The sequence below is a fragment of the Bombus vosnesenskii genome, unplaced genomic scaffold, assembly GCF_011952255.1.
Source record: "Bombus vosnesenskii isolate JDL3184/JDL3185 unplaced genomic scaffold, Bvos_JDL3184-5_v1.1 scf7180000013319, whole genome shotgun sequence".
Lineage (NCBI taxonomy): Eukaryota > Metazoa > Arthropoda > Insecta > Hymenoptera > Apidae > Bombus > Bombus vosnesenskii.
The window spans coordinates 398,001-423,020 of NW_022882964.1; the positions used below are offsets into that span (position 1 = coordinate 398,001).

The window sequence follows — 25,020 nt, forward strand, 5'->3', positions numbered from 1 at the left end:
AATAAGTGATACACAAGTGATATGTAACATTCTCTCATGTGAGATGTTAACTTCGCCAAACAATCGTGTTACCAAGTAATATTTGATATGCAGGGTATATGTTTTAACGGAAAACGGTAGAATATCGTATAACAAGCTGAAGACATTAAAGAACTGTCCTTACAAGAATAATCTGATATCGAGATAATATATTACAAAGTACATACATTAAAATGCATTATCTGATATAGATAACTATTCCCCATGAATCGTATGTATCTCTTTTTAAAGATATTTCACGTTCATTGTCAACGGCAATTGCATATCGTTTCATTCGTTTCAGTAAATATTGTCACATACATAAATATAGCGTTTCATTTAAAGGAATTACTTCACTTACAGAAAAGCTATTTATTTATATGACACATAATCAATCCTCTTTCAAATCAAACCAAAGATTTGTAACAACATTCATATATGTATATATATATCTTCAGTTCTTTATATGATATCACACTGGTTCCAGTTAAAAAGGACAACCTGTATTATTAAATGCAAACTGCGATATTAAATGAAGTTGAATACACATTATACGTATTTTATTACTTAGTATTGTAACAAAAAGGAAATGTTAAACAGGAGAAACGTCCATTTGTGTTCTAATCTACTTTCAATTGTAAGTAGTTCTATTTATTGAGTATTTCTACGCTGTGATATAAATATTATAAGCATATCTATTAAAGATTAAATACTGTTAATTGCAGAGAAACATTACTTGTAGTAAGTATGTAGCTAACTTACTTCTTGTTTTTACATTTAATAATACGTGCGAGCGAATGGTTGATGAATATTCTCATGTTATGTTACATTGTTTTGTAAATGATTATAAAGTTTGATATAAAATTTATGATAAATCAAAAAATGTTGTTTTATCCATCCCTTGTCGTAATATTTCGTGCGTGACAATCTGTTGAAAAGTTTTTATGTGTAAACATAGTCGACGTATTACAAATGTATGTATGTAAATTCACATGTAAGCTACTTTAACATCATTTTTGAATTTTATCAATGTAAGGAAAAAGAATTTATGACGTGATCAACAAAAAAACGATGAACAAAAAGCTTATATTGATCGCGTATATATAGCATGTAACAATATCAAGAGTACGAGAGGTTTCTTAAGCTTCAAAGCTTTATTTATTGCATGTATTGTCAATGATTATATTTTTTAAACTTACATTAATGTTCCTTTTAACAATTTTCAGAAGACAGAAGTTATACAGTTAAATATTATTACATGTTTCTTGAGAACCAGGAGATGGACAAATTGCATAACATACATCTTTTTGAGGTGGCCTTTGTAGGGGATGTGCTAGTAGTTTAGCCATACTGTCATGCAATTTTGCTGCGTTCCTTCCTACTTCTAATATGTATGAAAAATTTGTTGTATCCAATTTTGCTATTTCAGAATAAACTTCTTCGCATAAATTTTCTGAGCAAGGTGGTTCATGTACATACAATACGTCTATAAAAAAATATGGATTTCTTGTAAGAGTATCTAAAGGTTTTTTATCAATATGAAATTTTGGTACACTGTTGGAGCGTGAATACACTAAAATTACTCTGACAACAAATGCTGGAACAGCTGTGTCATGTTCTTTTGTTGGTAGAGGTAAGTTTCGTTGTATTTCATCAAACATTTGCCCAAAATCGTATGATTTTTTATCTTCTTCTAGAAGATCATCATTAATAAGATTCAAGTGATTAACAATGCTGTTGGTGTTATTGGTAAAATCGCATATCCATTGAGAGCTGTGAGAATTCAAAATCATTAATGCATATTCATGACTATGTTGAATGATAGATTTAATGTAAATAAAATTTTCAATAGTTCGTTTTATCATAAACAGAGGCATATAGCTAGCTCCTGTAGAAAGTTTAAAAGGAGTACAATTTCTCTCCCTTGTCGTATCGATTACGAATAGAATTTTCTCAGGTAAATTCATTCCTGACAAATTTCGCACCAACGTGTTATCTTCATCGGAGTATGATGACTTGAGATCCGGAATAAAACACGAAGCGCTGCCAGTGTTACTCATTTTCTACTGGATGTAGGTTAGCATCTCCGAGAATTTTGTTAACAAGTTAATATCATTTGTAGGTCGTTTTCTATGCATTGTTTACCTATTACAACAGTAATTCGTATAAATTATTGATATGTGTATATGTATTTGTATGTATGTGTTTACTGTTTATAACGTTTTCGTGTGATACATAAATCTCATCGGCCAGTTAACTTACATATGTCTGACATTGTTGCATGCAAACAAGAATATGAAAGCGAATAAAATACAATTGGTCTTTTCCTCGTAAACAATTGTTTCGTTTCACAGTGCTTCTGATTGACTTTAAGCATATAGCACAACACGAAAGTTTCTCGATACAATATGCTTGCTTTGAAAGATTATGGTAGTAGTGATGATAACAGTGAACCTGAAAATGAGAGTGAAATTAAAAAGAGGGAGGTTAACTGTATTGTTGATTCTACCAACGTTTCTGTCGTTAATTCTATTTCTGCAGGAAATTTGACTGCATCTATAAATATGCAAATTTGTTCTGCACCAGAAGTAATACCAACGGTGAATATTCGTTGATAAATTTTTTTCATTAATTCACATAGGTTAAAAATTAGTTTTATGTTGCATTGATTCAACCAAGGATTATTTAAAATTACAAACAATTTTGAAATTATTCTCTTAAATAGTACAGTAATTAATACTTGTTATAATCGTTATAATACAGGGAACTGAGTTATGTATGAATCATGTAGATTCAACTGTGAAAGAAATAATGCACAACCCTAAATATGAAGAACTTTTTGCGCCGGATGTTGGTCCAGAAAATCCATTTAAAACGCAACAGCAACGTGCTGTAAAAAATATGCTTTCTGGATATGTAGAGAAAGCTCATATAAGTGAATTTCAATTTGAAAATCAAAGAAGAACATTTGCCAGTTACGGTATGTATTATAATAATAATAGCGTAATGGTAGAAATCTTAAAAGGAACCATGCATTGCAATACGATTATAGGTTTTTGCAAATGTATTTTATAGGATATGCACTAGATCCGACTGTAGATGGTAGTGCAGACGAGGGTAAAACAATTATTGGTGCAAAAGATGCAGCTGAAGAATCTGGTGGTAAAACTGTATTTGAAAATACAACATTAAGGGCTTCTGACAAAAGAAAACGTCACAGAAATGATGATCCTGCAGATATTGAAGGATTCTTGGGTCCATGGGGTGGATATGTGGATGAAAAACGAATTATCAAACCAACTGAGGAAGAAGCTGCAGAATTAGAAGAAATATTAGCGAAAAGAAACAGAAGGGGAAAACCAACAGAGGAAAAACCGCTTGAAGAAAAAACAGTATTACATAGTACTATCGTGATAACTTTTAAATATGTAAATTATTTGAATAACGAGAGAAATTTTGTAATTATGATTAAACTCTTTTTAGTTAAAGATAGTGTGGATTATCAGGGTAGATCATTTTTACACGCGCCACAGGATGTTGGGGTGAATTTGAGGTCAGAGTCACCACCTGACAGATGTTTCTTACCAAAAGCACAAATTCATACTTGGGAGGGACATACCAAAGGTATTTCACAGATCAGATGGTTCCCACATACTGCGCATTTGTTACTTTCTAGTAGTATGGATTGTAGGGTGAAGGTATGTATTCGAACTTCCTGTGAAAAGTAATATGAAAAACAAATGTCAAGTTGTAATGTTGTTTGTATGGTATTAATTATAGTTGTGGGAAGTTTATAAAGACAGAAGATGTATCCGAACTTATTATGGTCATCGTCAAGCTGTAAGAGACATAAGCTTTGATAATGATGGGAAAAGATTTTTGTCTGCTGGATATGACCGTTATGTAAAATTGTGGGATACAGAAACTGGTGCTTGCGTAAGTCGATTTACAAGCAGAAAAATTCCATACTGTGTGAAATTTAATCCTGATCCAGATAAGCAACATTTGTTCGTAGCAGGGACTAGTGACAAAAAGATTATCTGTGTAAGTTATAAACATTATATTCTGATGTTTGAGGGATTTTATAAATGTCAGTTTCATAGATAATAAATTATGCATGCCTTTTACAGTGGGATATACGTTCCGGTGAGATAACACAAGAATATGACAGACATTTGGGAGCTGTAAACACGATAACATTCGTAGATGAAAATCGAAGATTTGTAACGACTTCGGACGATAAAAGTCTGAGAGTATGGGAATGGGATATACCGGTCGATATGAAATACATAGCTGATCCTTCTATGCATTCTATGCCAGCAGTTACACCCTCTCCTAATCAAAAGTGGCTGGCGTGTCAGAGCATGGATAATAAAATTGTTATATTTTCTGCATTAAACAGATTTAAAATGAATCGTAAGAAAACATTTACGGGACACATGGTCGCTGGCTATGCGTGCGGTTTGGATTTTTCTCCTGACATGAGGTAATAAAATTGTTATTAATTCCTGTAAAATTCTTTTGGCATGGCACAATTTAATTCCTTTATTCTAATTTTAAGTTACCTTGTATCGGGAGATGCGGATGGAAAATGTTATATATGGGATTGGAAAACGACAAAATTGTATAAAAAATGGAAAGCACATGATGGTGTTTGTATCGACGTATTATGGCATCCTCATGAACCTTCGAGATTAGCCACAGCTGGTTGGGATGCAAAAATAAAATATTGGGATTAAAAGAATTGTAGACCGTGTTTTTACAAAATTTATTGTGCTTTCTGTTTATTCTTGTATTTGTATTTTATATAACATGTATAAATAGATTTACTCTGTACATATATTTTCAATTGCGTACCATTAATAAAAATACATAATTATAAAAAATTTAAATTGAAATTGAAAATGAAATTTTGATACGATACGAAATATACGTAAATATATTATTTTTTTAAATAATAAATCACCGTATTAAATATTTAAGAGAAAGATGTTACTGTGCGTTAGTTAACAATTTTTATTACATACTTTTTTTCGTTAAATTCCTGATTACATTTCTGATTAGACACAAGTGATACATGTAAGTGTACATATAAGGGTAATACACTTCATTGACGATTATTTAATTTTTTTACAAGTAGTTGAAATGAAAATATTACAATCCCGTTTAAAGTAAATGCTAAATCTTAAATAAGCTACATCACAAATATATTTTAAATACTTTTTAAATAATAAATTACTAATTCTATTATTTCATGGCGGTGGTAAAAATCAATAATACGCATCATGATGTCCGCCGTTTTTGTTTCATACGTCGTTACGAATTTGTTTACTATCTTCATCAAATTAGATCCTTTGAATCTAATTGTTAGATTTACGAACGCTTAACACTATACACATACATATATGCTCTCTTCAAAATTATTGAAATCTAACATGATAAACCGATTCATGCAAATATCTTGAAACTGTATAAATATCTATCAAGAGTCTTTACTAAATAGGAAGGTAACAGTAACTTTTTACTTACATATATAAGTATTTAGGTATATCTTTTTCCAATACGAACTCTAGTTATACGAATAAATTTATTAAATTGTTCAAGTATATTGTACATATGTATATGTTTTCAACATCTTCGTCGAACACGTGGCTTTCGTGTCTGTGTCTATGTCATATGAGATGCGAGATTGTTTTCTTCGTTTTATTAAAAAAGATATAAAGATTGGAATAATCGAATCGATCCAAGGAAATCTATTTATTCGCCTCTCTAAGACTACCATTAAACAACGCGAGATTACATTACATTACAACGAGTATTACATTGTGCCCTTCTATATATAATCGCATAAATATCATTAAGGAAGGTGACAATGTGTCTTTAAAAATATACGTAATATGATAGGTTTAATATAGAAATGGACGGTCCTGGCTTAGGATACTCGTATCATCTCCCTTCTGCAGGATGGAATTTTCGAGTTAGAAATGTACTTTCACAGTTCAGTGATCTCTTTAGTGAATTTAATAAATACATTGCACCTGCCTATCATCATGATCGGTGCGAAAGGTACTTGCCTCTGTTTCTATCAATTATTATGTACGTTCATATTGTTTACTAATAATGGTTTTATTTTTTAGATCAGTTCAAATGCGACTATATTCTATGCATAAGAGAGAATTTGTTATGGTGTTTGCTGCTTTTTTTGCATGTTTTGGATTAGCTGTATTTATTGGACTTGCAGGTAAGTAAGAAGTAGAAGGTATAATTTATAAAAATATGTTTTCTTTTGTCATTGTTATTCCTTTTATGATGATGATTTGTTATTAATATAGGCCCTCCTATCACTTCCACGAGCGAACAAAGAGCTCATGTAAATGGCAGTGAAGTTGCTACTGGTCCTTTTATGATGAAGACTCCACCATTATCTACGTACAGTCAACAGCTATGGGTCATCGCAAAGTTATTAACATCTAATAATGATGGTAATACAACTACAAAATGAAGAAATTTTTAAGAAATAATAAAATTGAGATTATATGTTTTGAATTTTACAGATGAAAGATATGACAAAAGTTTTCAAATAAGCATCTCTATAGATGGTATCACCATTGATCATAAACTCATACCTGTTTTGTCCTCAGAAGCTGGCCATAATAGGTACGTCTAGAACCTGTATAGCACAATTCACTGTTTGACAAGATTATACAATGTTAAATATTTACTATTGTGTGTTTTCTCTTTATAGAACCAGACACTTAAAATGTGAAAGACAAATGTGCGAAGAACTTGTAGTTGCTCATCTAGGATTTCTCGATTACAGTTATTACATTATTACTGTTCACTTTCATGGGCTCGAGAGCTTCCACCAACGCTATAACATACGCGATCTCACATTCTACGTCAGTAAGCACTATATGAAATAAAATGACTGTGTTATAAGATTTTTCAGAATCGAAATAATCGCATTTGATAATGTTCTTACCTGTTCATAGTTCAAGAATTACAATCCAGCGTTTACGGAGTTCGAGATTTGGTTTCGATTTATCTTTTTGTTAATTGCATTTGGAGTTATGGTAAAGAACAATTTTGTGTAATATATATTCGCATATTACTTGAAAGGAAACATTATGCTATATATGAATGTTATCAATTTTTAGTGCTGGTTTGGGCATTCTCTACGAAAGTACCAATTACACGATTGGTCAATAGAACAGAAATGGATCTCTATACTCCTTCCTTTGTTAATTTTGTATAATAGTAAGATGTTAAAAATTAACTTATGTTCTTACACATTTTCAAGAAACTAATTTATTTCACTTTCTTTATAGATCCATTATTTCCAATGACGTTTTTAGTGAACTCTTGGGTACCTGGTATGATAGATGCAATTTTACAGACGACGTTCCTTTGTGCAGTCCTCATGTTTTGGTTATGTGTTTACCATGGTTTAAGACAAGTATGACATTTCTTTAATTGATATGACCTAGCAGAATTTAAATCATGGTATTGTTTGTACTTATGAATCTTACATTTTAATAGAACGAAAGGCGTCTTATTACGTTTTATTTACCAAAAGTTTTGGTAGTGGGTTTACTATGGTGTTCCGCGTTTATTTTAGCAACATGGTTGCGCTGTACAGAATTAGAAGACCCCACTTATAATTATGTTCTAGATACATCAAATTATTTTGTAAGTTATCAAGATAATTGATAGTTAAATCTTTGGCATGCAACATTTTTAGTTGATACTTAAGGATCTATATGATTATAGGGTTTCAAGGTGTTCTTCTTCACAGTAGGAGGATTTTACATAGCATATCTTCTTCTTTTAATATTGAGAGCGTACAGCGAATTGAGATCCATGCCGTATTTTGGTATGATTTCAAATGATTTATTATCTTTCCCCTTTGTTTCTCTTTCTTCTATTCTGTTTCGGTTTTTCTTCATTTCTATGTTGTTTCTCAGATCTTCGTTTACGTTTCTTAACACTGCTTGCCGCTGTGGTTTCGTTGGTTTGTGGTTGTGTGACAGCGCGACAATTTGGAGCTGGTATTTTCGAAGACAGTTTTGCCTCTCGTCTCACCACCTATTATCGTTCATCCGCGCAATTTATGGCTTTATATGGTCTTCTAAATTTTTATCTATATACGATGGCTTATGTATATGCACCGGCGTATCAACAAGTATATGGTCAACGTGAGTATCTTTAAAAGAATAAAATATTCCTTCAGCAGATCATTGTATTATTAATTCAATCGACATTAGATTCTTCTATAACTAAGGACAACCCCACGTTTTCTATGATCAACGATTCCGACGAAGAAGTCATATATGGATCAGATGAAGAAAGTCGACGACCTTTAACGCGAACGTCACGAATTGTGAATAATAATAATTAATCGAATTAAATTTATTACTGTGAACGAGGAAGAAGCATTTTTAAAGCAAAGGATGCGGTAACGACATAATGTCAAAAATAGCAATCGTAAATATGTTGTAAAATAAAATACATGGAAACGAATAATTTATCCTAAGCGAAACTTAATAACATGTAATTCGTTATTTGCACGTATTTGTGTACATACAAGATGTATTATACTTTCATTCAATGCATAAAATTTTAGTTATAAGTTACTTGTTACTTGACGTGTGATATTATGTATGTTTTTCTTATTTTTGATCGACTAATATATCAATAAGATATCTTAACTGTATTGTGTTAGAATGTCTGATGATAAATATAATAGAGATGTAAGTGCATCGAGTGACATGTGAAAACAAGCGTGAAAAAACGATCGAACGAAAGTATATTTCGTCTCCGTAATGTTGGTCGTATGCGAGAACAAAGGGTTTATTGTATTCACTATTGCTCGCTAATACTAATGTATAATGTATGTAATTACTCTTGAATAACATAAATTGAGAACATTTTGTGTATTAACAATTATAATTCTAAACTATAAGTCGAAAAGAGAATAACTGTTCTATTATTTTGTTATATTTTTGTCAAGTATCAAAATTATCTGTATAAATATGTTCTCCGATTGATATAAAACACATAAAAGTTTAGCGTATTTAATTGTCACAACTTTTAGCTTTTTTGCAAAAGCTACTATAAGAATACTCTTTTACATAGCAATTCATTGCAAAAACAAGAAATATAGCAAGACACGTATTAATATCAACCGATTCAAAATTTGAAAGACGGGGAAGAACGGAAATCAATGTGCTACACGGAAGTGTTATACATATGTATGTATTTACTACGTAGGAGCACGCGCGATATACATGTGTGTGTGTAAGCCACATAATCATATAAAGTGTAACGTGTAACATTCATTTCGGATTGTTTGAATCATTATTAAAATAAATAACCTGTACCACATTTTACTTTTTCTCGGTAAGTTTAAGTCTCGGTAATAAAACCTGGTACATTTACTTACAATGTTCCGGTTAAAGTACATTGACTCACGTAAATAATTTGTTGTATATACGTATGTAAATGCGTTGGCTTGTGAAAGGTTATAACAAACAAAACTGTTAAGTCTCTATAAATTACTATTAGTTTACTCTTTTGGACGTAAAATGATTATTTTTAAGTATAAATACTGATTAGTATCGTTTAAAATTCGACTGAAAGTAATGTATATAAAATTATTTTAGATAAACACGTTTATAGAAAATGCCGAAGTCAAAAGAGTTTGTATACACGGATGACAGTAGTGACGAGGTATTGTTATCAAATTTTTAGTATATTTATATTAAATATTATATTAAATTATATAAATAATGAACATGCATATGTTAGATAATATCGAATAAGATTGATATAGTACTCCTTTGAGTTTAAAATACATGTAAATACAAAACACATACATTATATATATATTTTTTTTCTTCTTTATTATATAAGGAAATAAAAACAAAGAGGCAAAAGAAAGAAATTGAGGACAAAAAAGGAAAGGTATCAAAAAAGATGCCAGAGAGAGAATCTAATAAAGATGAAGATACTGTATGGGATTTGGGAAATAATCGCCAAATTAGTATAAGAGACTTTAAAGGAAAATTATATGTTGACATCAGAGAAATGTATTACGATAAAGAAGCAAATTTAAAGCCTGGAAAGAAAGGTACTAATACAACATTTTTTGTATATGTTTATATGACGTAAATAACAATGATTGAAAAATATTTTATTCTTTATGTAGGTATTTGCTTAAGCATAGGTCAATGGCAAAAGTTACTATCTGTTGTGGATGATGTCGATAAAGCAGTAAAGTCTAAATCCTGAATATTTATCTTCTTCTGTATCTAGTAAATATTTCAATGGTTTGGGATTATTGAATATGTAATACATGTTTCTATTACTATTTATAGACAAACTATACTACATTTTATATATAATCTTTAGTTACAGTCATGTATCGGTTTACGTTATATCCTTGAAATAGTATTTTCAATAAAACATGTTTTCCATCTTATGCATATGTCAAAACAATTTAAAAACTTATCACTACTTTTATCTTCTATTCACAAGATTAACTTTTATATAATACAACTATAATATTATTATAGTTCCTCAGGAAATTAAATAATAATAAAAATATACCGAATATTTATGTTGTACAGCATACACACACACGCGCGAGCGCCTGCTCCCTCACATACATATACACATATGTATGATGTTTTATGTTTCTGTACAATTTTAAAAAGTTAAAATAATTATTGTTCATGCTGGCCCATGGACTGAAGTTAAAAACTTATCCAGATCTAAATTATTCAATAATGTTTGTGGATCTGTTGTGCATTGCTGTTTCTCAGTCTACGAATAAAAAGAAAAGGGAAAGAGACAAAGAATAACAGGTAAACTTTTTATGAAGTTTTATGAACGAACAAAGAAGCTTAAATTGATCACAAACCTGTTTGCTTTCTTTCAAATCTGAAACCTTCCTTTTTGAAATCTTTGCAGCAGTGTTGGCTGAAATTAGTAATTTATTAAATCTGTGCTATTAATAAACAAACTCAAATTACCTTAAACTAAAATTACCTTTATTAACTCCTCGAATTCCGTTTACGTTCAACCGTTTTTTACTATTGTGCAGTATCTTGTTATTTCTTTCATTCATGACAGTAGCAGTATTAATAGCGACATTTTTTACACAATTTTTTGTGCACACAAATGATTCGTCCAAAGGAGACGAAGTTGCTAAAGGTTTCATGTGCATTCCCTTTTTGGTTGAAGTATCGATAAACGGGTTGTTTAGTGTTTCACAATTATTTTCATGCTTAATTGGTGATTTCTTGCTTCCTAATCTTTTTTTAGTCTTTGGCGGCAAATTAAATATCTCTTCATAGTCAGTGGCAGTCATTACTTTAATTGTTTCATCGCAATTTTTATCGTTCAAGACAATATTAATTTGGAATTCTAATTCATGATTGCTATGCCTACGCCTTCTTTTTTTGGAAGATGCATTATCGTCATATAGGAAATGATATTCTACCGAGTTAGGAATAGTTACATTAAGATCCATTTTACGATTATATTTCATACATTGAGATTCGACCATATGCTCGTGCTTATACGTGGGAACGAGCTGCAAACACTGAAGAACGCGCGATAAACTCTTTGGATTTTCCGAGTTGGTATTTTCTGTGGTTGTACTTCTAACAGTATCGTGTATTTCAATAGGAGGAACATTATTATTCTTTTGATTAATTGAATATTCGATAGCATTTGATATCTCTTCTCTCCTAAATACTTGTTCCTCGTCACTAAACAAATCTCGCTTTACTTGATCAACTTTTGATTTTAATAAAGTACTTGTTGTTTTACCACTATTATAATTCGGGTATTCCCTTAACTTACATGTATTTTCTCCATTATAACTGCAGTTGTTTTTTGTACCACTGCATTCATTCCCACGTAAAATAACTTTATTAATGGTATTACTGTTGCCTTTTTCAATTTCATCCGCCGTGTCAATCTCATTTTGCATTTCTGGATTCTCTGTCACATCTAATTCTACTATTCCTCTGTTTTCCGTAATTTTCGAGTTATAAGTTTGATTTTCCATTTTAAGCGCATTTGCTTGTTGATATACATTAACTTCAACGTCACTCATAATGTTATCAACCGCTATTTCGATGATTTTTTTGGTGTCATTTTCGAGTGCTAAATCATCATTTTGTACATGCTTATTGTTATTATCTTTTTCTTCTGAATCTTCCAAGCTATATAGTTTACTTTCTGATGCACCATCAATGGATAAATGCTTTGTGCATTTGTCATTGTTATTATTATTACTATTGCTATTATTATTATTATGTTTATTATTGCTGCTACTAATGCTAGCATTACTAGCATCGTAGTTATTGATATTATTATTATCAGTGTCGTCACAATTATTGTCACTACCATTACTAGATTTGTTGTTATTATTGTTGTTGTTGCTATTATTATTATTATTACTTTTATTATTTTGGTTATTATTAGAATGATTTGATTCTTCCATCCACTTTTTTCTTTTCTTCTTTCTTTTCATCTCACTGAATTTATTCTCACTCTTCTGACTATATTTGTACTGATTGTTTTTTTTCTTTAAACTAATACTATTTTTACCCCGAAAAATGATTCGACCTTGTTGGCTTTTATCTCGGGTAAGATTAGCTTTAGGTATTTCACGAAATTTTGCTATCATACGTTGTCTTTTTGCCTCCAATTGGACAACTAACTTTTTATCTATAGTTAGAGATCTTTGCCTTTTTTCCATGGAAGAATGTTTTATGGATTTAGTTGGTTTAAAAGTAACCAAAGAATTCGATCTTAAATGTTGTATATTGATCACTTTGGGCTTCTGTTTAAATCTTTTATTTGTAGAATTTTCCATAATTAAACGTTGATTCGATTTTGACAACTTTCGATCTCCCGAAGTTATTAATGCGGAAATTTTCGAAGACAGATTAGTTAGATTCTCTATACCGATCTTTGAACTATTAGGAGTCTCAGAAATATCTACTTCATTCAAAGTTTCATCTTTGGCAGGTGTTTCTTTCATATTAGTTTTACAATCCTCTTCATTCTTTAATATTGAAAACACTTTTGAGGGTGAGGATTCACATCTTCTTAAAGTAACAATTGCCTCTTCTGCATTGGTTGGTTTCATTTTTAATCCTAGAGTATTATTTTCTGAAATTGTTGGACATTCAGTTCTTTCTTCGTTTATTGTTTCTATAACACTTTTAATTTTGTGTGTCGAATCGCTGTTTGTATTGATACAAACTTGATTTGTAATATTTTTGCTTTTTTTATTAAAAGTTTTTAAACTAGTTAAAATAGTTGATGATGGTGACGATGATGGTGATGATGGTGGTGACGATGGTGGTGACGACGACGATGATGATGACGACGACGATGAAGACGATGACGACGACGACGAAGACGACGACGACGACGATGTTGACGAGGATCGGGATGAAGAGGAAGATGATATCGATGCATCGCTATCATACGATTCTTCGCTATTCGGCAAATATTTTTCATTATCGACATTCATTTTTTCATACATATCTTTATTCACGTTATGTTGTTGAGTAACACCATTCTCGATACAATCAGTTTTCGTATAATAAGTCGAATCTCTTGAATTAGCTGATATTTTAAGTTCTTTTATTGCTTCTTCTTTCGGCAAATTCTCTTTGATTACTTCGAACTGTGTTATTTCTAATTTCGTAGATACACAAGCTTGATACGTGTTCATAGAGTTGATAATGTTTTTCGGTATAGATTGGTTTGTACATTGTAATGGTACTGCGGATGATTTTTCGATATTATTATCCGGTTTTGTTTGTTTTTCACGTTGATTTTGCTCAGAAGTTGGTTTATAATACGGAGAACAAATATCAAATGTTTCTTTTTTTACATTGTCTGTGGTAGTTTCTTCCGAGATTTTTGGAGTCAATGCAATGCAAGGTGTTTTTGGAAATTCTGGTGTATTTATGAAAGAACGTATTTTACTAGAATCTTCGCTAAATTTAACAAACGGCGTTGCATTGCTGCTTGGACTGAGCAATCTTGGTGTTGGTGGAACACTAGAAGGATTTTCAAATTTTTTCGGTGTTTCGTGATCGATCATATTAGGTATTTGTACTAATTGCTGTGTAATATCGACAGAAGCTGTCGCAAGTTCTGAATGCCGTGTGACGTCTACGGAACCGATATCGTTCTCTAAATATGGTTTCCTCTCAATTTGATTGTATTTATTTAAATTGGTCTTCAACGTTTTCAATTGAGCATACTTTTTCATATTTTTCCTTTCGAATGATAAGTTATTAGTTGTTGTTGTTATCGTTGCATTTTCATGTAAATGATTACTCTTTGCTAATAATTGATGCTGAGCATTCTTCTGTTCAACAACAAGCTTACTTTTATTTACTGCTGGTTTCACGTTAGAAAAATTTGCTTCCAGAGTATTGTTAATCCCAGAATCTAGAAAGTCTTCCTTTGGTTCGGATGCGTTACGATCTATGCTTTTTATGCTCGATGATTCCATTACATTCCATTTTCCCATGGTACATTCGTTTTTTACATCTTGCACAACGTTATTTTCCTTTGGCAAAATATTTTTACTTTTTCCTTTCGATGTGCGTAAATTGCGCTTGCCCTTCTTTGTCGGTGAGAGAACAATATTTGATTTAGCAGTCTTTGTAGAATTCGTTCTCTTGTTACTTGTGGATATCTTCGTTTCTTGGTGATCTTCGTCTATACCAATGTGTAGAGCTTTCCGTAAATCTGCATCCCATGTACCTTTCGTAAGTTCCAGCGACTTGGATTGGATCTTGACAAGTTTATTTTCCGAAGAAACGTTGATATTTGAACATGGAGGGACATCGCCTATAATTATCCCAAGTCCGTTATATTTCTCCCATTCGCCCATAAGCTTTGGTACTGGACTTCTCGTCGCTATCGGAAGTTGGCAATGTTTTAATGGAGTCTTAGTTTTATGAGTAGATGTGGTAGTATTAGAAAGCGGTGACGATTTGTAAAGAGTAGTTCTACATAAAGATGTAACGAGTTTTGCGGATTCCGAAGAAAAACGCATCCCTTTGTTTTCATTGACTATTTTATCGGATACAGTTGTCTTCATCGGCGTGTTAAAATCAAGAGCTCTTATATGACTATTTCTTCTTCTTGGTGTTGATAAACTTAATCTATAATTTTTCGATCTACTCCTCATCAACGACCTCGGAGTACGTTTATCAATGATATCACAATCGGTATTTTTTGAAGCTGAAAGATGGTGATCATTAACGATATTGTTCGTTTTTAACGGAGCAACAACTTTTGCATCCTGAATGACAGATGTCAAGTCAATATCTGATAAGTTTTGATTGCTCTTATTCCAATTGAATTTTATGTATGGAGATAATCCAGAAGTGGATAAGCTAATGTTATCTTCTATATTTATCATAGGCATGCTTGAACTATCTAATAATGTTTTGGTGCTAGTTTCATTGCTATACAGGGTTATTGATTCTCCAGCGACTGATTTGACGGTATTGGACATTATGGGATTAGTAATTGAATTGCCAATAAAATTATTAATATTATGTGTGGTTCTGTTTTTCTCTTTATTATTGTTTATTTTGTTATTATCTTCTTTTTGAGATGTGTGTACTTTCGTGGTCGTGGTCGTTGTCGTTGTCGTTGTCGTTGCCGTTGTCGTCATCATCGCCTTCGCTGTTGTTGTTATTGTCGTCGTAGTTGTTATAGGGGTCATTGTTATTGCACAAGAAATACAGTTTTTTAAATCATTTGACGTACCACAGAGTGGTGATGTTACTTTTTGAGCGACATTTACGGTTGTTAGATATAATGTTTCCACGAAATCTTTATTCGTTTTATTGATTATCGGTCCTTTGGGAACAATAGGAATGAACCTCGAATTTGTAGTAGATGTTATTGGACGAGTCAGCGGGTAAGAATTTACCGATAACATATTATTTATTTCTTCTTTCGAACATAGTACTAATGTTGGCATTGTTATTACGTTTTGTTCAGATGTATAATTATTTATGCTACCTTTTGGTTTCTGTTCTTTAAGCTTCGTATGTCGTAACCGTTTCACCGACGATCTTTTAATCTTTGACTCCATATTATCACCTTGAATCGTTGTAACAACGTTACTACCGTCTTTTTGAGTAGCGTCAGTTGTTAATTTTTCAATTTGCTCTGTATCTTTATCAAGAGGAATTTGAAATGTTGGCAATTCTTTTTCGCTATTATTGTCTAATGTACATACAATTTCTTTCGTTCTTTTATCGTTTGCCGATTTGTCGTTAACGATATTTGCGTTTATTATACTTAATACTGCAGCGGCGTTTTGATCTTCCAACATATTATATTCTTTCTCTTGGTCACGTTGTTCGTCTTCATTACGAATATTTTGTTGTCTAGAAGAACTACGAAGTCTGTGTTTTAATGGAATATCTGCATTTACTGTTCCATCTAATTCTGTGGATGATTTGACATCTAATATTATAGATTCTAATGGATTATTGTTGTTTACAATCACTTCACTTTGTTTATCTTGTGAGCCATCAAGAAACTTTGCTTTTTGTTTAGCTTCGGTATCTTCATCATGACTTGCATCAGTTTCTATGTGAGGCCCGATGATTTCTTCAAGAAACTTTTCAAACACAGGATCAGTCTCTGTTGCTTCTACTATTGATTTAATCGTGTTATTTAGTTCTGCCATAATAGAGGTGTTTGCTTCACCATTTAGAGGATCATTTAAATTTTCATCTTTCAATGACACATCTGTTGGAAGTATTGCTTTATTTATATTCTCAGCAATTCGCTCTTGTAACTCGATACGGTTTAACAGCTCTTTCGTTAATAACTATAATACAGATTACAAAAAGTTAAAAATCAATTGAGAAGTTATTATTATAGAAATCGTTAGTAGTGTTATATTAATAATTAGTGATCGTTAGTAGTATTAGATATATCGTTAGTATTACTTACACTAAGATTTTCTATTGGTTCATCATTACTTTCTGATTCAGATTCCAATGTATCATATGGGACAGTTTGAACTTCTGCGCACGAGTAGCTCAATAATTCTTCCGTACTTGTCGCCGCTGTACACTTATCAAGCATGTGCAAATCTTTCATATCGTTTTCTGTACATGCATTACTTGTGACAATATCTTGTATGTTCTGAATGTTTATATCGCTGCCTAATTCAAGCATTAAGAGTTAAATGACAATTTCCACATTCCTTTACCCTTACTATTTAACTATGATTATACATATATGTCGAAAAATTATTATACTTATTGTATTACTGTTACTATTATTTTTGTCCTAATTATTGTTATCTTCAAATTGAACAAACCTTCATGTTGTTGTATACAGTTATTATATTTCTTCTCTTTGATATTAGTGATAGATTTTGGTAATTCTAATATATCCATATGACCTGGTAAACTTTCCAATGGAGTTGCTTCTACATTATCGAAATTATATGCTGTAGCAACAAAAAACTGTTAGAAAATTATTAGAGAATCTCCTAATATCGTATGTATGTCCTTGACCTTGTACCTTTTGATGTACCTTGAGCAGAGGGTGAATCAGGTTGTTGTAATGCGTTTAATGTTACTTTTGTACGTTTACATCGCTCGCGTTCATTATTACTATAACGTCTTTTACGTGTACTACTACTAGATATTATGGGAGAGCCATTGCCTATTTGAGAATTAGTCTGTAAATATGTAAATACGTGGTACAAAAGTAGCAGAATACATTACGATTATTAATATGGTATTATAGAAATACGAACAACATAACATTTAATTGTAATTAATAAATTTTTATAATTTGTATATACCTGTGAAAGAACATTAACTTTGTTAGCACTAAAATCTTGACCCCAAGATTCTCCAATAAGAAATTTCAACTGTTGGATTAAGTCTTCACAGTGCTTTGACTGTTCGTGATTAGCTATATTGCTAAGGTATTCATGAACTATAAAATAAATGCTAGTGGAATAAAACAAACGATATTTTTGTTCGGGAATTTTATATTTGTATTGAAATCTTACCAGTTGAATTAATAGCAAAAAATCTGTCAATGACATCTATTAAGGTCATTCCATTAACTTTAGCACTGAATCGTTTTCCATTTGAAATTACAGTACGGCACTCTTGTAAATGCGGAGAAGTCTCTAAAAATACTTTAGCAGCTTCCATACATGTTTGACTTTCAAGGTATCCTAAAATTGATTATTTAAAAACTCTCACAAATCATATGTAGGAAAATCCAATGAAACTATTGAAAAATATATATACTATGTTGTGTAAATTATACATCCTTTATGCATATATATATGTATATGTTTAAAAATAAAACATCACTTGTTATAATAATGTTATATTTATTATATTTAATATCTGTGTGTATTTGGTGCAACATTGATTCATTCATTTGTGTAAAACTCGTTACTTTTCTTACGATATTTTAGTGTATATAATTAAAGCAATATTATTATTATAAAATTCTAACATCTTGTCAAAGATGATATCACTGAATCTCTGTGTTTTATTACTATCTATATTCCCGCCAAATAATAGGTTATCATAATAGGACGCGTAAGATAAGTACATGTCATATTACCCTTACCAAAAACTAATCTAGCTATTTCCGAAGGTAATAATGTTTCCATAATGCTTATCGTCATTTGAAGTCTGCAATTATCATTGAAAAGTTATAATCATTTTTAGAAATGTTCAAACAAAACGTATCACAGCATAATGTACACTTTGAAACAATATTATAATACAAATCTTGAAGGATGTTGAATGGAGTACCTTTTACGCGAAGCAATGTTACCACCATTAAAACTATTTATATTTTCCTCCATATCAGTGAAAGTGGAAGGAACTTTTTATAAATTTAAGCATTTCGTAAGTAAGTACGTCCTAGATGTTATTATACATTTTTAGTTGTTTAGATGGAAATACGAAAACACCTCTTCTAGTAATACAGTATATGATACAGCATTGTACAGCGTTTAATATTATCTGATATTATGTATTGTTTCTCAAGGTTCAACAGGATTATTCCTTACTATTTACGACAAAAGTAATCATTCTGCATTATTTAGTAAGAACCTGTATGTACTTTGAAATATCGCAAGCTATAAACACAGTCGTGATTGTTATAAGTGATTACTATATATAATGTGTTTCACTTAAATTTAATTTTTTTAGATTTTTAACAAATGGGAAATTGGCAAATGGAGGTTGGGAGAATGATGTCGTACATATTATTTCCCATTGGTATTTATTATTATTTGAATCAAGCAGATAGTATCGAAGAATGGGTACAGAATGAGATGAAAAAGTTTGAGCCTATGAGTAAAGAACAACATGCTGAGTTAATAAATTTTATCGAGGAATGTAATAAGAAACGACAGTTGAAACTTATTGCAGAAATAGAAGCGCAATATCAAGAAGACTAGACTAGGTTGATCAAACTTAACATACACATGTAATTTTAATTTGAAGCAAATGAGTAAACATAAATGTAAACGTAAATATAAATCCGTTTATTGTTTTTATTATCTTTAATAATAGTATTATGTGATATTAATAAATTGTTAACTGATTATATTTGAATTGTTTACATGTACTTCATCTCATATTGTACTTTATAATGTAATAAAATTTTATTCAATTATTAATTACATATAATAAAGATTATGAATAACAACGATGTAAACAAATGTTATATATATATATACACACACACACACACACACACAAACAGGTATACGATGAATATTTGATTGTAATATTGTATTTCGTAACAATAAAATTTCTGATTGAAACGTTTAATTAAAATGTGACATAAACTGAAAATGATTCGATTTATTGTGCAAATTGAATGCTATTTTTCATACAACACTTGAAACCACGGACGAGTATACAGTATAGACCTCTCATCTTATGGGATATCGTGTCCCATATTCTAAAATACCGATCGTGTAAAAAATCGGAGTGTTTCTTACGCCCTCTGCGATTTACAGTAGTGAGTGTAGGAATTATATTCGATGCAACTAATAAAGTTGGTAAAAGTAACAGACGAGTGTGGTAAACTGAACAAAAGTAAAAATTTATAGTAAAAATATCCCTCTGGTTACGTGTTACACTAGAAATGATATGCACATATCTATGTACACATGTATACATATATTACAATGCGTTTTAGAATGTTTAACAATTTAACGACAACGATTAAATCCACCTGAGATAATTGCAATCATACATCGATTAAAAATGTATTTGCTAACTTATATTTTTTACCACAGTATAACAAGAATGTTATCAATTTCTGAGATCTTATTCACTTCGTTACGGAGATTCTGAAAAATATTGTCTTAAAAACAAGTAACGACAATGACAATAATTGGAAATATTTTCAAGTGAAAGGATATGCGTTTAGTTGTTTGGGAAAAGTTGCGGCTCGTCACTCCGATGAGCTTTTTTAAAACTATTATTCGTATCTTATAGAGTAGCTAAACTTAAATTTATTCGAGTCATGTTAAGAAAAGAGCTTCTTAAAGAAGACTCAGGACAACATTTTGTTTTATTTGCAGAAATATTTAAATATACCGAAAACTAAATATATACCAAAATCGGAAAAATTAGATAGGTACATGAATACGTGCGACAAAATAGAAAAATTTTGAATGCTAAAGACTTTGTTAATATATCGATATATATTTTTATATCGATTTGAGAAATTCCTCCGAAACGGCTTAACGAATCGGGATGATCTTTTTTTGCATCTTGTAGGGCACGTTCTCCGATCGACCCTGTTAAAAAATATTTTTCGATTTGGTCATCGTAATCTATCTCTATTTTTTTAATTAATATTTTTGCACCGATTTCATGCTGTGTTCATCGGTTTCCCCGGGACGGCTTGACCAATCAAGATGATTGCTTTAGCATCTCGTAGGGCATGTTACGCAATTTTTTGCATTCGTTTTTCGTAAACTGTTCTTTTTGCAAAAGTCCAATTTTTATCAAATTTTGTAAAATCTAATTTACTTATACATAACACACGTGTTTGCTTGACGCACATATTATACGTATATATGTGTACAAAAAAATAAATGCAAATTAACCATTGATAATTACTCGTTACTTTTCTAAAAAAAACTGTTGGATTGATAAGCTGCAATAATTTATAGACATGAAACATATGTGACATATCTAAATCAAATATTGCCGTGAACTAATAGAAATCATATCAAGAGATGACATACTGTGCAATATTTGTATAAAGTATCTATATAATGCAAATAAAACTAATTACAATAGTTACGTGTACCTATACTGAAAATACGATCAAGTCACGATAATTAATTCATGATATTAATATGAACAAAAGATATTGTCATATAGTGATGGTATGAAAGGTTTTCCATATAAAATTACCATCTTTTCAGTTCTATGATTATAAAATATCGTATAACATTATCGTATAACATAAATATCTTATAACATATTATTAATTGTTTACTAAATTACCTCTAATTGACATCGTTATCTTCACAGACTAAAATTTAATTTTTTTTCTTTTAAATTTATCGATCAAAATATCAAAATAACTTCTATAAAGTCAAGCAGATATTTCGTTTCTTAGAAATCCATATTTAAATTCTTTACTTATTATTAGATATTATACATATTACATCGAGGCTTTCAAATGTAATGAGATAAGAGTACAAGTACCTATTGAAATTTTTGTACAAACACAATCATACATTTTTCACATCCAATTTGTCGTGATAGTTACATCCCCTCGAGCTTCTTATCAGTTAACGGTTAAATAGATGTTGCACACATTGTATGTACAATGTACAGTCTACAATACGCATACATACATACACACATAGAAGATGGCCAAGTAAGGCTGTATCCTCTAATAAGATAATCATCGCTATTAGAGTAAGATCAACCACTATTTTTAATACAGGCTGCCATCAAATAGTATGTCAAACGGGTGAGAGGTGATTCCTTGTGAAGAAATAAGAAAGAAATATAAAATAATATTTTTTCGTCCGAGGCTTAGTTTTCGACAAAAGATCGAGTTTAAAAATTTATCAAGTATTCTTGAACACGGCTAATTCCACACTGAATAGGACCAAATAATCGACACAAGGTGATTCTACGTGTGAGAATAAGTCGAAAATATAGAATAACATTTTTTTTCTCAAGAGGTTTTGTTTCCGAGAAAAATAATTTTGGAAATTTATTCAAACTCTATCTTTTTCAGAATGAAGCAAGAAGAGGACTTAAACGAAAAAATGTTATTCCACATATTTTGTTTCTTTTATAATCAGTCAAGTTGAAGTATACTTTACAAATTTTCAGACTTGAATTTCTCAAAAAAAAAAAAAAAAAAAAAAAAAATCACCTACCACCCGCCTGATTTGGTCAAATCTTGTGTTTCGAATGAAAATTAGTCACTTTTCAGTCCGCTACCACCATTTCTAGATCTAATCTATTCCTAAATCAGTCTTTTTTCTAACGCTACATATTCCGTTTTTAGTCTTACTCTATAGGTACACAAAACTGTGCCAAACTTACCGCTCAGCAGACACTTTTATATTATTTATCATGTATAGAAGCTTTACTTTGTTACATCGTTGAGAAACAAATCGTTTTCAATCGTTTTCAATGTGATTTCCATGCGAAGCGATACCACCAGACTTAGACTTAGTTTCTATGTAAATAAAATATTCGAAAAATTATTCATTAATTACAATTAATTAATTATCGTTCTTATTATAGATGACTAACACGATATAGCGTTAAACTTATATATATATATATATATATGTAATATCGTGATATAATGTGTTTACAAAGAGTGGACAATAGAGATGTTAATCAGACAGAAAAAGACGATTGTTGTTCAACCTGAACTATTCACGCCAAACGCACAGAAAACAGCGCAATCCACACTCTCTCGGCAACGCCACTCGCAACCTCCGTCTCCGCTCAACTCGCACTCTGCTTCTCGACTCGCACTCTGCTTTTCGACTCGCACTCTGCTTTTCGACTAACGCTCTGGTCGTTGCCGCATTCTGTTGTCTTTTTCCTAGGCCCACCGCACACGTGTTCTGCAGACGCTCGGGGCCAGGGTCACGTAGGTCTTTTCCACGAAACTATGCACTTGAAAAGACCGATGACACATTGATGGGCCCGACGACGCCTCGGCTCTCGCGACATTGTTCATAGTTCGCCCGATATTTCTTAGGCCTTTCGTCCACGATACTACATATATATATATATATATGATATTGCATTAAAAGTCGATGTGCAACAATTTATTATACTTAACGTATCTATCGAGAGCTGTTTTGTAAAAATAAAGTAGTAATTTACACTATGCAGTGATCACGTACATATTGAAAATTATATTTATTTTTTATCGTCATCGTGGTCTATTGTTACGGTATATATGTTCAATTAAGTTAGCTATTACTCTGGCTAAATATGTTTATTCAGACATTAACGTCCAACATGTTCAAGTGGACATTAACATTAATGTCAGCGTGTAATTTTATACGCTCTTGTGTTCGCCCTCTTTCGTTCGCTCAATTATCGATTATTTTTTTTCAGTCATTTATCTTTTTCTATCGACGAATAACATTTATGTTATGTTTGAGTATTTATATCTACCATTGTACGTACCTGTATCATCAAGCTGTAATTTTACATAAATATGTTCGAGTTAATCGCGCGTGTAAGAATTTTTTTTTTGGATAATTTCCACACGATGTACGGTTACCTGATAAATACATTTTTGTATAGCATTTTGGAAAGTACGGAGCAAATTTCGTGGTTTATAATGCATAACGATTATTCACAAGTACGTACGTAGATGTGTATTGAAATTATTTATATGCAGAAATTGTCTACGTCAAAGCTCGCGTATAATAGAAACTAATTATGAGTTGATAAATTGAGGAATAGAATGCGCAATTAGTTATTACCAGGCATTTTTAGGAAATGTCTATATGTCTAATGTCTCGCTATATGTCTATTTATTATCCTCTTTTTATAAAACACAAATCGAATCAAGTCAATTGGAGCAAGAAGCTAACAAGAGCAAAAGAAAATATTCTACTGTACAAGTGAGGCGTATATTTCTGCTCTAATCATGGCTAATCAAGTAGTCTTTTCTAACATCGTTCATTGCTTGCGATTGAAACGTAATTGAACCCCTACCGCGAATAGGATCGAAGATTTATTCCTTATTCATCAAATCTTGATAAACTCGAGCTTCGTGTAGGTATATGCGAATAAAGTGAAAGACGAAATATTGAAATCCTTCTCCAAAACTTTTTCTATATTTGTCAAGAAAGATGTGTCGAGTTTCTGGAGCTTGGACGACATTTTTATCTTTAAAAAGGATCAAACGCGATAACGAAGTTTGGGCAATAATTTGAATTACGTAAATTACGTAAAATTTGAGATTCCAAATAATTATTAATGCAGCGAAATCGTCAGATCATAATTCTATTCCTTTTCGATAATCGGAATTGTATATTTTGTTGCACGACGATATTTATGTTAAACCATACTCGCTTAACAATTATAATAATTTGATCGGTACGGTATTATCTTTAACGTTGTATTAGTCGAATGTAAAATTGTCCGCGATACGGAGAACTGATCGATAAGGTAAATGTAAATCACCGGCACGTTGTTTCCAGGTAAACCTGTTGACCGAAGCTTTGAAATTAACACTCGGATCGACTAAAGATTTTTCGTCGTCCTCGATATAAAGCAACTAAGTAGTGGCTGCGAATCGATCGTAGAAAGTTGTCGAAAAGTGCACGAGATCGTTGGCGAAGGAGTTGCGAGTGATTCGCATCGGAGGATGCAAAAGCGCGAAGAAGGAGGGACGCTTGCGCTACGGGAG

General features: G+C 31.3%; 6 protein-coding genes and 2 long non-coding RNA genes across 11 annotated transcripts; 5 read left to right on the top strand and 3 right to left on the bottom strand.

Moving 5' to 3' along the window:
- Window positions 1–51: 51 nt before the first annotated feature.
- On the top strand, window positions 52–875 carry LOC117235745. Its single transcript, XR_004493725.1, has 2 exons — window positions 52–655; window positions 744–875. It is a non-coding gene; the product is annotated as an uncharacterized LOC117235745 (long non-coding RNA).
- On the bottom strand, window positions 557–2,472 carry LOC117235736 (BRISC and BRCA1-A complex member 1-like). Of its 2 annotated transcripts, XM_033498050.1 has the most exons (3): window positions 2,281–2,472; window positions 1,218–2,163; window positions 557–946 (listed from the first exon to the last, which is right to left on the bottom strand). In XM_033498050.1, exon 2 carries the CDS (start codon window positions 2,076–2,078, stop codon window positions 1,263–1,265), a length of 816 nt encoding a protein of 271 aa, XP_033353941.1. In that variant the 5' UTR covers window positions 2,079–2,163; window positions 2,281–2,472; the 3' UTR covers window positions 557–946; window positions 1,218–1,262. The 2 variants fall into 2 exon arrangements, with proteins under 2 accessions (XP_033353941.1, XP_033353940.1); XM_033498049.1 differs by lacking the exons at window positions 557–946; window positions 2,281–2,472 and adding an exon at window positions 2,229–2,264 and having other exon boundaries at window positions 1,145–2,163.
- On the top strand, window positions 2,324–4,896 carry LOC117235730 (pre-mRNA-processing factor 17). The gene is made up of 7 exons (XM_033498040.1): window positions 2,324–2,618; window positions 2,782–2,998; window positions 3,094–3,420; window positions 3,502–3,716; window positions 3,799–4,062; window positions 4,149–4,504; window positions 4,580–4,896. Exons 1-7 carry the CDS (start codon window positions 2,427–2,429, stop codon window positions 4,755–4,757), a joined length of 1,749 nt encoding a protein of 582 aa, XP_033353931.1. The 5' UTR covers window positions 2,324–2,426; the 3' UTR covers window positions 4,758–4,896.
- Window positions 4,897–5,240: 344 nt separating this feature from the next.
- Window positions 5,241–8,945, top strand: LOC117235731 (transmembrane protein 181). Of its 3 annotated transcripts, none has more exons than XM_033498041.1 (13): window positions 5,241–5,525; window positions 5,923–6,084; window positions 6,156–6,259; window positions 6,351–6,500; window positions 6,573–6,675; window positions 6,764–6,917; window positions 7,011–7,091; window positions 7,176–7,275; window positions 7,347–7,474; window positions 7,558–7,707; window positions 7,789–7,891; window positions 7,983–8,213; window positions 8,283–8,945. In XM_033498041.1, the coding sequence occupies exons 2-13, from the start codon at window positions 5,936–5,938 to the stop codon at window positions 8,414–8,416; spliced, it is 1,587 nt and encodes a 528-aa protein (XP_033353932.1). In that variant the 5' UTR covers window positions 5,241–5,525; window positions 5,923–5,935; the 3' UTR covers window positions 8,417–8,945. The 3 variants fall into 3 exon arrangements, with proteins under 3 accessions (XP_033353932.1, XP_033353933.1, XP_033353934.1); XM_033498042.1 differs by having other exon boundaries at window positions 5,242–5,525; window positions 5,955–6,084; window positions 8,283–8,489; XM_033498043.1 differs by having other exon boundaries at window positions 5,242–5,525; window positions 5,982–6,084; window positions 8,283–8,489.
- Window positions 6,726–7,349, bottom strand: LOC117235744. The gene is made up of 2 exons (XR_004493724.1): window positions 7,001–7,349; window positions 6,726–6,928 (listed from the first exon to the last, which is right to left on the bottom strand). It is a non-coding gene; the product is annotated as an uncharacterized LOC117235744 (long non-coding RNA).
- Window positions 8,946–9,300: 355 nt separating the features above from the next.
- Window positions 9,301–10,500, top strand: LOC117235740 (activated RNA polymerase II transcriptional coactivator p15). Its single transcript, XM_033498059.1, has 4 exons — window positions 9,301–9,417; window positions 9,681–9,747; window positions 9,931–10,147; window positions 10,226–10,500. Exons 2-4 carry the CDS (start codon window positions 9,700–9,702, stop codon window positions 10,306–10,308), a joined length of 348 nt encoding a protein of 115 aa, XP_033353950.1. The 5' UTR covers window positions 9,301–9,417; window positions 9,681–9,699; the 3' UTR covers window positions 10,309–10,500.
- LOC117235742 (probable serine/threonine-protein kinase DDB_G0282963) lies at window positions 10,374–18,831 on the bottom strand. The gene is made up of 9 exons (XM_033498061.1): window positions 18,700–18,831; window positions 18,122–18,292; window positions 17,909–18,045; window positions 17,623–17,782; window positions 17,417–17,548; window positions 17,044–17,258; window positions 11,068–16,918; window positions 10,940–10,998; window positions 10,374–10,842 (listed from the first exon to the last, which is right to left on the bottom strand). Exons 1-9 carry the CDS (start codon window positions 18,740–18,742, stop codon window positions 10,750–10,752), a joined length of 6,861 nt encoding a protein of 2,286 aa, XP_033353952.1. The 5' UTR covers window positions 18,743–18,831; the 3' UTR covers window positions 10,374–10,749.
- Window positions 18,832–19,289: 458 nt separating this feature from the next.
- On the top strand, window positions 19,290–19,710 carry LOC117235741. Its single transcript, XM_033498060.1, has one exon. It carries the CDS (start codon window positions 19,301–19,303, stop codon window positions 19,538–19,540), a length of 240 nt encoding a protein of 79 aa, XP_033353951.1. The 5' UTR covers window positions 19,290–19,300; the 3' UTR covers window positions 19,541–19,710.
- Window positions 19,711–25,020: the final 5,310 nt, after the last annotated feature.